The sequence below is a fragment of the Eulemur rufifrons genome, chromosome 28 (assembly GCF_041146395.1).
Source record: "Eulemur rufifrons isolate Redbay chromosome 28, OSU_ERuf_1, whole genome shotgun sequence".
NCBI lineage: Eukaryota > Metazoa > Chordata > Mammalia > Primates > Lemuridae > Eulemur > Eulemur rufifrons.
The window spans coordinates 19,932,891-19,944,464 of record NC_091010.1 but is presented as its reverse complement, the minus strand read 5'-3'; the positions used below and the strand labels follow the sequence as shown (position 1 = coordinate 19,944,464).

Sequence of the window (11,574 nt, the reverse complement as noted above, 5' to 3'; positions counted from 1 at the left end):
CTGGTTTTAAATGAGATACTGTCTGGGGTCTTTAGTGTCTGGTGCCATCCAGCTAACCCAGGACACATAATGGGTCCTGTTTTGGGGTGATGGGGTTTGTTGTCTGAAGACTAAACCCAGTTTCCTCTCTCCTGCCAGGCTGTGGAACATTGCAAACGTCATGTGTGGAACTAGAAGGAACATTGCATCTTGCAGAAACCGCAGCATCTTTTCCTACTTGTGTGTTTGGGGGAATGAACGCACAGATCTATTTGACTTTGTTATGAAAATAGGACCCCCCTACCCCCGCCTCCCCCATTTCTACCCCCTCATTGTAGCATTGCTGTCCTGTGGGGGGCAGCCCCTGCTGACATAGCTGCTTCAGTGTCCCTTTTCTCTTTGCTCGACGGACGATGACAATGTACACTGGAGGTCTTGCATGGCACCTACTGGAGGAGAAGGGGCTGTTGGTGCTGGCGTGCGTTTCTTGCCAGGAGGCCGTCATCCTCGGGCCTCACAGGTGCTTGGGCTTCTGAGGCTGTCTCCCACCCTAAGGAAGGACCCTCTCCCCTTCCTGAGCCTGTCGGCTGCTGTACAAAGCAGCAAAACAAAGGCAGTTTTATATGAAAGAGTAGATGCTCAGAATCAGGCTTTTTAAATAATTCTCATTGTAATAGCACAGATTTTGGAAGCAGCTGCTGGTGGCTCAGGGGACACTGGTGGGGCAGAGGGTTTGCGGTCCCTGGGTCAACCCTTGACTTAGCTGTCCAGTCTTTCCTGGTGATGCCTTGTCTTGGTTCTGTGGGTTTGGGTGGGAAGGAGGACATCTGCCTGAATGTAACCTGCTAGCTCTCCAGGGGGTCCTGTGGGCCTGGCTTGTGTGTGTGAACGTGTAAACAGTGGTGGCTGCCTTGTGCCTGCTCGTGTCCACCGGGCTGCTGAGGCCCTGCGTCAGCTCTGCACCCCTCCCCCATCTTACAGATGCTCTTTGGACCTTTCATTTCAAATAAATGTGGATGACAAGCTCCTAAGCCTCTGGCTTCCTGGTAGAGGGTGACAAGCTGAGGGGTCTGTGGGTGTGGGTGTGGATACTGTCTGGGGTCTTGGCTGCTGTACTTTTTGCCACTGAAGCTTCTGTTCCACTTCTGGTTGCCAAGAGACCAGCAAAGCCAGCAAGACGTGCAGTTGCTATTAAATGGACTTGATTTTTGTTTGTTTTGCACTGAAGTTTCTCTGATTTAACAATAAAGTTCTGTTAACCAGATCTGGACCTGAGTTTCTCTGACGCTCAGCCAGGACAGTTTGGTCTCTGAGCCCACGGCCGCCTCAGTCCCTAGCAGCCCTGTGACTCCTCTTGGCCAGAGAAAGAAAGCAAAGTAGGTAAGGAAAAAAATCCTGCCTGGTCCCCCGAGAGACCAGGCCAGCAGCGAGGCAGGGGAGCACCTGAAGGTCGGGCCCCATCACCCCTTCCAAACCCTGCCATCCCCGCCCCCTCCCCCTCCCCTTCCCCCCATAGGCCAGCCACGCGGGTAGTTTACCAGAGCCAGAGTGTATTGCCGGTTCCTTGTGAGTTGCTTCTCTTTTTAAACAGGCCATTCCAGAAACTTTCAGTGAGTGCCAGTTAAACAAATCCAAGGGGAAAATACTGAGAGGATAATGTAAAAAAGGAATACACACGAACACTACATTCAAAACCCAAGGGAGCAGCAGTCATTTCTCTTTATAAGCTGGGCACATTTGGGAAGCCAGTGAAATGGAGAGAATGCTTGTCCATTGACATTGACCTTGTCCATGGTGGGGGGAGGGGGGCAAGGATCACTCCCTGCTCCACCTGGACGTCCAGCAGGGATGGGGCAGAAATGCAGGGGGACTGGACCTGAAGTTAAGGTGTTGGGCCAGCAGGGGATGCCAGCTCCTGCCCTCCCTCCCCCGGGTGCCTGGCTCCCGCTCTGAGGGTTACAGGAGCTTGGTGGGGCGGGTGGTGCTTGCTTGGGTGGAGAGGGGATGGGGAGAGGGCCTGCTCAGCCCCTTCCAGCTCAGCCTGAGCCGAGTTGGTTCCTGGGTCCCCCGTGACCCTCCTTACCTTGTCCTTAGACACCTAGCATTTTTGTTTGGTTTTCTTAAAAAAATAACAGATTTTATGAAGGTAGCGATCAGGTGCTGAATGAGTGTCTGGCAAAAGTAGAATCTGTCCAAGCAGCTCGTGTGGGCTGCCAGGGTCAACCCAAGGTTGTCCCCGCAGTACTGGCCCGGGGAGGGGACCCTGCCCCTGCCCCTGCCCCTGCCCCTGCGCTTGCCCTGGGAAGGGGCGGTGGGACGGGCGCTGGTCACACCAGGGAGACTTCCCTGTCTAGTCACAGCTCCGTGATCTCCAGGGGGCTCTCCATGATCACATCCCGCAGCTTGTGCAGGGGCGTGGATTTGGCGGACTCTGTGCGGGCGTTGCGCTCGAAGGCAGTAGCCTCTGCGGCAGTCAGTGTCTCCAGTGAGCGGCCCAGGGCCTTCTGGTCGTCCTCAGGCAGGCTGTTGAGGTCGGTGGCCAGCAGCGTGCCCGTGCTGCCGTGCACCACGTGGATCCCGTCGGGCCCCTTGAGCTCCACGGGCGGCTTGTGGCAGAAGCGCAGGCTGCCCTGGCCTGGGCTCCGATCCCCCGGCTCCTCGTCCAGCTCAGTCTGGATCAGCTGCAAGAGGCCGGGACCACCCCTGCTCAGGGCCGTGCCCCAAGGAGCGAGCAGGTGGATGGCCCCGGAGTGCCACCTGCTATGTGCCTGTTTCCTCCCGACCTCCCGCAGGGACCACTGGGCTCCTGCCACAGCAGGCCTGTCAGCCTGTGTCGGTGTTTCTCAAACTAGGTGCAGAGGGGAACCATGGATGTGTTCTCAGGAGCATGGGCTTCCTGTGGAATCTTGAATTGTCTATATTCACGCTGAAGCTCTATGGAAATCCTGTGACTCAGTTGTGCTATCTGCGTTTGGTACCAAGTTGGCCTCAAGCAGAATCGACATGAATTGTGTCCCAGTAGAAAGTGTCTACAGGACAAGTTGGAGGGGATACATAGGGTGTGGCAGACGCACAAATGGCACTTTTGTCCTGTGTGGGGCTGTTCCACGTTAGCCTATTCCTGTGGGAATTTGGGCCTAGCTAGGAATCAGTTTTTAGATAAAGTCTGGCTTTTGAAAGTGTTGACATAATCATTACAGCACACGTATGGTGGGGGGGCGGAGAGAGAGAGGGGCACACCCCCAGGGCTGGGGCACGGCACACAGCTCCCGGCCACCCGGCCGGCTACCTCGGAGATGGAGGAGTGGCAGGAGGAGGCTTTTTGCACCATCCGCTGTGCAAAGAGCTTTTTGAGCCGCAGGTAATCCTCCAGGACCACCTTCAGCAGCGAGCCCTGGGGGAGGGAGAGGGTTAACCCCCCACCAAGGGCCCTCCCACCTGCCCCACCCCTCGCCCATTCCTTCTGGGAGTCAAGGCTGATCCTAGGGCAGAGGATCGGAAGCAGAGCCTGGTGACAGTGGCCAGCCAGAACCCACGTGGGCCCACTCTTGAGGCCTGGGCTCGAGGCCACCACAGGCGGAGCAGCTCCCTAGCAGCCCCCCGTGCCCAGGCCTCTTCTTAGCTGTGGTGTTCTCACCCCAGCGGAGGGCAGGTCTAGCTGAGCCTGGGGCTGTCCACCTCCCTATATCCTCTAGAGTGGGGTCCAGGTTCAGCCGGGCGTCTGGGTGCAGGAGCCTGTGGGGAGGGCTCACCTTGATGGGCCCCTCCCGAATGATCTGGCCCAGCTTGGCAATGTTGTCATACTCCTGGATGGCTGCCCGCAGGTATCGGTCATCGTCAGGCTTGACCGCTGCTGGTTCACGTCCGAAAGTTCCCTGGGGAGAGGGGAACGTTAGCTGGAGTCGAGGTATATACCACACATAGACAGGTTAGGGGACCCTGCCCCGGAAGAACCTAGCTCCTTGGCCAGAGGCAGCAAAGACCCACCCCCTCCACCCCTGTCCCTCACCATCGCCTGCACACGCCACCCCTAGCCCCCGCCCTGGCCCGGGCTCACGTGGGTGCGGGTGGGGCTGTTCCACAGGTCGGCGATCTCACTCAGGTTCTCTGGCAGGTCATCCTCGTGCTCGGCCTGGGCGGCCAGCTCCAGGTTCCGACAGAAGGGATCCAGCCACACGGGGTTGGCTCTGCCATTGGGGAGCAGAATGGGGTGGGGCAAGGAGGGAGGCTCAAGTAGCAGATGCCCTCCCAGCCTCAGCTCTCACCCCTGTCCGTTTCCCTGACCACCTGTAGTGCCTTCTAGTTCTGTAGCAGAACTGGAGGTTCAGGGCCACGGGAAGCAGGCCCCTTGGCCATGGCACCAGTGGGTGCGTGCCCCCATCCTAGGATCCCAATCCTCCTAGAACCAGGGTGACATGTCAGTCTGGACCACCTTTGGTGCAGAGGCCTCATCCTGCACCGGGTGCCCAAAGTCTATGTACACCCCCTGGAACTTGGGGCTGATCCAGGGTGGGGGTTTAGGAGGGTGGAGAGAGAGGGGCAGTCAGCCCACCAGGAGGCGCCCACACCCCAGGTGTCCTGTCTGTGCTCTCTCAGCACTTGGGAGGCTGAGGGCATCTTCTTCCCCGCTGGGTCCCGGCAGGCCAAGCCCCAAAGGAAACTGGGCAGGGCTTGAGGACCCCACTCACCCATCAAAGGAGTACTTGTTGGTGTTAGGCATGTCCATGATGTCGATGAAGCCGCGGTTCCCTGCAGGGAGAAGGGTCACAGTGTGCAGGAGAAGGGGCTCAACCAGCCTTGTGAGGGCCCCAGGGTCCCTCTCCCTTCCCACGGCCCTCACTCACCTGCTGACCCAGCCACGATGGCTTTGAGCTTCCTCTTGTGTCTGGAGAGAAGCAGAGAGAGGCGCTGGTGAGGGAGATGGCCGAGTTTGCATCTCAGGGCCGGCCCTGCCTGCCTCTCAGCTGTCTGGGAGCAGGCGGTCAGCCCCCAGCTGGGAGCGGGAGTGGGGGACACTCACACGGTCCTGTAGTACCAGTTCATGAGGACAAAGAGCATGGCGGCCAGGAAGAGGAGGATGGCCAGGACAATGATCGCCATCTGCGGGAGAGCAGGGCCAGGCATGACCCTGGGGAGACGGGGGCGGTGGGGGGGAGGGTCGTGTTGGGGGGGGAGGGTGGTGTTGGGGGGGGAGGTGGGGGGGATGGTGGGGAGGGCTGTGGGGTGGGGCTGCCACAGTACCTGCAGGGCGGACATGTCATCGGGCAGCCGGACAGAGATGGCAGGCTGCACGTCCAGCACATTGTAGTTCCGGAAAAGATTCCGCAGCTGTTCCTTGTTCTCGTCGATCATCTGGATCACCCTGGGCGAGGGGCAGGGGCCTTAGCTCCCCTCTTCGGCCGTCCCCCAGGAGCCACTCCCCGGGACAGTCTGCTCTGCTCCCACCTCCAGCCCAAAGTGCACCACCCCAGGCTGCGCAAGATGAAAGCCCACCTGCCTAGGACGGCTGTGTCTTGGGGGGCTCGTACCTCTGCATGGGATCCTGGGGGATATTCCCGTTCACAGGTGGGGAGAGTAAGGCTCAGAGGGACAGAGCTCTGCTCACACCCCCAAACTCTGCTCTCCCCACCAGCCCTGGGACAGAGCCCCACACAGCGGGCCGGATGGTGCTGTCTGTGCCTCCTTTGGGGGGACCCTCCCCAGCTCCAGGGCAAAGAGGCAGACAGACAGTCCCACGGTCCAAGAAAAGGCCCCCACTCACCGGTCCACGTCCAGGATGCGGTTGGTATCACGGTTCACCACGTGGATGAGTAGTTCTGTCTGCGCGAAGTTCACCCGCCCCTTCTTGTCCACGTGGAACTAGGCGGGAAGGGGCATTGTGGGGTGTGGCCACCACAGCGTGGGCAGGGGCGGGGTGGGGATGGGCGGGCCTCTTCCAGGAGCCCCTCCTGCCCTACCCTGCTAACAGACACATCACTACTGAATGCTCGCTGAGGACCAAGCACAGTGCTCATCACTTCACCCACACTGGGCCGGGTACTATGTATTAGCCCCATTTTACAGATGAGGAAACTGAGGCCTAGAGACCTGGGAGAACTGTCTCAAAGCCACACTGCCAGGAAATGACCAAGGGAGATATATACCCCCTTTCATGTCCCTGAACTTTCCATATAAGCCCTGTCCTTCCTCGTGGCCCGGTCGCCCTCTTCTCCCTCCACTGCCCCATCGCCAGGGTGGGTCTCATGGGGCACCTGCACGTCATCAGTGTTGACGATGGCACCAGTGATGTTGGAGAGCAGGCGGATGAACTCTTCCTCGAAGCCACGCACGCGATCCGGGATCTCATTAATGACAATCTTGACGCGCTGGTCGTCCCTCAGGATGTAGATGCCAATGATGGCTGTGTCGTTGTGGCCTGCCAGGTCTCGGGCCACAATGTCCACCACGAAGTAGCCAGGGCTGTAGGCCATAAAGAGGTCGAAGGTGCGCAGGATGCCGTCCACACTCCCTGCGGGAAGAGCCCGAGGGTGGGGCAGAGCTCAGAGGTTACCCAGTGCCGCCTGCATCCCCCGGGAAGGGGGCAAGAGCCCTGGGGTAGGCAGGCACTCCTAGGGGACAAAGCACAAATGCCCACAGGGCCCAGCAGGGAGCAGAGGTGACAGATGAGTGGGAACGGTGCCCATCCTTCAGATGGGGCAGCGGCTCAGACCTCAGCTCGGCTGGTTACTGTTGTGAAGGAGTGTAGCCTGTGTCGCCAGACCTTGCGCTTTTCCTAGAGAAATTGAGCATTCCCATTCTCATGTGAGATCCTCTAATTTTAAACCATTGCCTAGGTTTTTATTTAAACACTCTGCATATTAAACAAAACACAACTCTCGGCTGCGCTGGCCCAAGGCTGACAAGTTTGTGACTGCTGTCAAATGCTGGGGTGCCATGGACCACTTCTGAACCCCCCTAGTGTCTGTCTTTCTCCCTCTCTTTCAAACGCATGTAGTTCAGAATTCCACAAACATAGAACAGAGATGAGCAGAGGTGGTACAGCATAGCCTTCTCTTAAAAGACAGCGGACCTGGCTTCAAAATCTGCCACTTTCTAGCTGTGTGACCTCTAGCAAGCTATTTAACCTCTCTGTGCTTTGGTTTATTAAAATAAGAGCAGCGGGGCCAGGCGCGGTGGCTCATGCCTAAAATCCTAGCACTCTGGGAGGCCGCGGCGGGTGTATAGCTCGAGGTCAGGAGTTCGAGACCAGCCTGAGCAAGAGCGAGACCCCGTGTCTATAAAAAAAAAAAAAAAAAAAAGAGCAGTGAGGCTGGACATGGTAGCTTACACCTGTAATCCCAGCACTTTGGGAGGATGAGGCAGGAGGATCACTTGAGGCTAGGAGTTCAAGACCAGCCAGGGCAACATAGCAAGACCCTGTCTTTACAAAAGATTTAAAAATTAGCCAGGTATGGTGGCTCACGCTTGTAATCCCAGCTACTCAGGAGGCTGAGGCAAAGGGATCGCTTAAGCCCAGGAATTCAAGATTGCAGTAAGCTATGATCATGCCACTGCACTCCAGCCTGGGTGACAGAGTGAGACTCTGTGTAAAAAAACAAACAAAGAAAAACAGCCGTACGAACTCAAGGGATGGCATCTTGAACTAGACCTCATAGGATGGGGGAGGTATATCTGAAGGCAGAGATGGGGATCAAAATGGCATGCTGGGAAAGGAAGGCAGAGGGGTCAAAGGCCAGGGGAGGATGGAATAGAGCAGGCTGAGGGAACGATAAACAGGTCAGCTAGGTTAAGGACGGTTAGGTGGTGGAGCAAGCAGAAAGAAGGATTAGGAGGAAGACCTAGAGAGCCTTGAATGCCAGGCCAAGGAATCCTCCTGGCATTCAAGACTGGCATACAGGTAAGATGTGTGTAGAAGAGAAGGGGGAGAAGCCTTGCGGCTGGAAGTAAGGTAATGGGGCACCCAAAAGGGCACTTTCTAGAGTCTGACCCAGAGAATCTCAGCCATCCACATAGCAAATGCACGAGCGAGCTTGCATGTTTGTAGGCATTTCACATAAGTGTGCTCTTCGAGTTCCAGCTGCCCAGTGCCTAGCACGATGCCTGGCACACAGGAGGGTGAGGTGCACAAATGGAAAAACGGGAAGATATAATGGAAAGGAGAAGAGAAAGATGGAGAGAGGGATGAAAGGGTGGATGGATGGATAGGAAAGTAGATGGATAGAGGGAAGGAAGGTAGGACGGATGGATGGAAGGACAGATGGACGAAAGGAGGAAGGATGGACAAATGGATAGATGAAAGGAAGGAAAGATGAATGGATGTACAGATGGACGGAAGGGTAGATGATTGGATGGATGGATGGATGGACAGATGTTTGGAAGGGTAGATGGCTGGATGGATGGATGGACAGATGGACAGATTGGATGGATAAAGAATGGATATATGAGGAGACAAGAATAAAGAAAGGAAGAGCAGGTAGGTAGATGTAGAACTAACTGTTCTCTAGTTTTAGAGAACAGCTCGTTGGATGGCGGATGAGTAGAAGGCTGACACGACTGGCTAGAGGGCCACCCATATCCCGTGGTGCTCACACAGCCCCCATCTCCTCCAGATTACATTCCCCGTAGTGACTGGGAGGTCTTGGCTGGAGGCCACCCATGTGCCGCCAGGCTCCTACCCATGGTGAAGACCTGGCCCACATCTTCAGAGTCGTTGGCAAGGGTCCGGAAGTAGTGGATGGCCAGGATGCTGTAGAAGACGAGGCTGTTGTTGCCAATGTCTGCGTCCAGGGCCAGCACCTGGATCAACTCCGAGCCCACTTTGGCATCAGTGGCCACCCCTGCAGGAACGGGCAGGTGGTGTAAGTGGCAGGGCAGGGGGCCACCCCACACCCCGTGTCCAGACTCCAGTCCCTGCACCTGCAGTGTACTCAGCCTTGGTGAAGCGCGGCGGCTGGTCGTTGATGTCCTCTAGCACGACGCGCACCTCCTGCAGGGTGAGGTCACCGACGAGGTCGAGGGCTGGGGAGGGTCCACGGGGAGGCGTCCAGCTGCGGTTGCTGGAGGCCTTGACGATGAAGGAGAAGACGGCTTCTCGCTCCCGGTCCAGGTCCCGCAGCACCAGCAGGCGCCCGTCCGGCTGCAGATGGAAGTTCTTCTCTTCGTTGCCGGCTGAGGGTGGGACCATGGCACAGGGTGAGGGGGCAGGGCCGGGGCGGGGCCTATTTGGGTCATCTCCAGCCCCAGGGTGGGTAGGGCACCGGCTCCGTCAGGCCCCACCTGCGATGAAGTAGTACACGATGGCATTGGGGCCCTCATCTGCGTCCACGGCGCCCGTCACGTTGCCCACGAGGGTGCCGCGTGGCGAGTGCTCAGGCACTGTCAGCAGCTGGTACTGGGGGCTGCCTTTCTGCGGGGGGAAGGGGATGTCGTCACAGGAGGCCAAGGGAAGGCCTGAGCTCCCAGTCCCTGCTGGGGGCCCTGGGCCGTGACTTTGTGGCTACTGAGGGAGTCTACTGTCCAGGCCTTATGGGGAGAGCAGGACTGCTGTAACCTCAAGGAGACAAGGGCAGGGTCTGGGGACCTGAGCTCTGCTTCAGGGACTGTCACCCAGTGATGTCCTCCATGAGGGCAGGGCTAGACTTGGCATGTTCTCTGCAGTATCCCAGCACCTGACTGAGTCCCAATGAGGGGGGCGTGCACGTACTGTGCTGTGCACATGCATGTGTACACAGGCACGCTCAGAGTTTCCGGGGAGCAGCCCGTCCCACGTACACACAGGCAGGAAAAGCCACCACATCAGAGAGCTGGAGTCCAAACGAGGGGCTTCAGCCCTGCTGTTCAGTTTCATCTCAGCCCCACCTCAACGAACCCGAACTGATTGTCATGCTCCCTCTGTGTGTGTGCGGGTGTGTGTGCGTGCACATGCGTGCAAATGCAAGAACATGAGCTCCATGAGTCAGGCATTTTGGTCTGCTTTTTTTTTTTTTTTTTTTTTTGAGACAGAGTCTCACTCTGTTGCCCAGGCTAGAGTGAGTGCCGTGGCGTCAGCCCAGCTCACAGCAACCGCAAACTCCTGGGCTCAAGCGATCCTCCTGCCTCAGCCTCCCTACTACAGGCATGTGCCACCGTGCCCAGCTAATTTTTTCTATATATATTTTCAGTTGTCCAGCTAATTTCTTTCTATTTTTAGTGGAGACAGGAGTCTCGCTCTTGCTCAGGCTGGTCTCGAACTCCTGAGCTCAAGTGATCCACCCGCCTTGGCCTCCCAGACTGCTAGGATTATAGGCCTGAGCCACCGCGCCCGGCCTTTTTAACCATTGGTTAGTGTCTTGAAATACTGCTCAATATAGCGAACCATAGCTGCTTAATAAATAGTTGTTCTTGTAAGAAGTGCATGCAGACAGGTGTTTCCGTGTCTAACATCAAATGTGTATTCCGGCACAGTGTGTACAGGGGAGCGTGTGCATGTGTGTGCTTGCTGGCAGGTGAGTCCCTGTGTGTGACTGGCGCAGGGGAAAGGCAAACGCACTGGAGGCCTCACGAAGAGGGGTTCGTTGTCGTCAATGTCCTCCAGGGCCACCTGCAGCGGCTGCATGGTCTCATATGGCACCGGCTGGCCCATGTCGCTGGCCACCAAGATTATCTAGGAGCAAAGAGCGCAGAGGGGAAGGCTGAGGGGGCGTTGGCCTAGGGCCCCAGGCGGGCACTCTCTGGGGGCAGGGTCCCCTAGACAGTCCAGGTGGGAGGTCAGGCCCTGCAGCAGGGAAGCCCCTCCCCCAGAGGAAAGCCCCGCCCACCCCCGCGCCGGCCCCGCCCTTACGCTGTACACCGCCTGCTTCTCTCGGTCCAGGCGCTGTGCCGACTGGATGAGGCCGCTGACCGGGTCGATGGTGAAGTACTCCCAGTCCCGGTTGCCCGCCGTCTTCAGGAAGCTGTAGCGCACCGCCCCGTTGAGGCCCTCGTCCTTGTCGGTGGCGTAGACCTCGTACACGTTGGAGCCCAGTGGGATCTCCTGCGGGGGCAGGGAAGGGAGGCTCCTGGACATCCGAGGGAATCCCAGCTCCCGGCCCGTGGAGCGCTTGCTGTTCCTCCTGCAGCAGCGGAATGCCCTCGCCACCTCCCAGCACCCGGCTTGGCTGGACTCTTGTGGATTCCAAGCACCTGCTATTGTCCCTCTGCCTTCCTCCCCACCCGGAGCCAAGGACTGCCCACTGACAGTCCAGCCTGGGATCCACATGCTCCAGTCTCCCTCCATCCCTCCAGGCCCATTGCATGCCGAGGTTTAGGGGACAGAAGGAGAATCCAAAAGCTGAAGCCACAGCCACCCTTTGTCCCGTGTCCGTCTTGCTGTCTCTGCTACCCCGACCACAGGCACTCTGGGAATCCCCCGGCAGCACCATCCATCCAGTGGGGTACCTGAGAATGCCGGACGTGGGCAGGTGGCATGGTGGATAGAGATTGGCCGCCGGGGTCTACCCTGTTACCAATTCCCCCCAGAACCGGGACATACCTCTTCACCCTCTGAGCTCAGTCTCCTGAATGCCCTTGAGTTAAGTATAAGGTATCAAAACACCTAACTGAAACCAGACATTGACC

General features: G+C 57.8%; 2 protein-coding genes across 5 annotated transcripts in view; one reads left to right on the top strand and one right to left on the bottom strand.

Annotated features, from left to right (window-relative positions):
• The window catches only part of PSAP (prosaposin), a 33,675-nt gene extending 33,399 nt beyond the window's left edge, over positions 1-276 (top strand). For both annotated transcript variants that reach the window (XM_069460979.1, XM_069460980.1), the window contains one exon: positions 139-276. In XM_069460979.1, the coding sequence (XP_069317080.1) occupies positions 139-174 (36 nt within the window). In that variant the 3' untranslated portion in view covers positions 175-276. The remainder of the gene's footprint in view (positions 1-138) is intronic.
• Positions 277-1,633: 1,357 nt separating this feature from the next.
• Positions 1,634-11,574, bottom strand: part of CDH23 (cadherin related 23) — a 393,911-nt gene continuing 383,970 nt past the window's right edge. The window contains exons 9-23 of one of the 3 annotated variants that reach the window (XM_069460802.1): positions 10,799-10,990; positions 10,508-10,621; positions 9,256-9,385; positions 8,896-9,147; positions 8,655-8,816; positions 6,231-6,487; positions 5,741-5,838; positions 5,221-5,341; positions 5,000-5,079; positions 4,824-4,864; positions 4,668-4,728; positions 4,037-4,166; positions 3,732-3,854; positions 3,269-3,373; positions 1,634-2,660 (exon numbers count right to left, since the gene is read on the bottom strand). In XM_069460802.1, the coding sequence (XP_069316903.1) occupies positions 2,334-2,660; positions 3,269-3,373; positions 3,732-3,854; positions 4,037-4,166; positions 4,668-4,728; positions 4,824-4,864; positions 5,000-5,079; positions 5,221-5,341; positions 5,741-5,838; positions 6,231-6,487; positions 8,655-8,816; positions 8,896-9,147; positions 9,256-9,385; positions 10,508-10,621; positions 10,799-10,990 (2,193 nt within the window). In that variant the 3' untranslated portion in view covers positions 1,634-2,333. The remainder of the gene's footprint in view (positions 2,661-3,268; positions 3,374-3,731; positions 3,855-4,036; positions 4,167-4,667; positions 4,729-4,823; positions 4,865-4,999; positions 5,080-5,220; positions 5,342-5,740; positions 5,839-6,230; positions 6,488-8,654; positions 8,817-8,895; positions 9,148-9,255; positions 9,386-10,507; positions 10,622-10,798; positions 10,991-11,574) is intronic. The other 2 variants (XM_069460801.1, XM_069460803.1) reach the window with 2 other exon arrangements.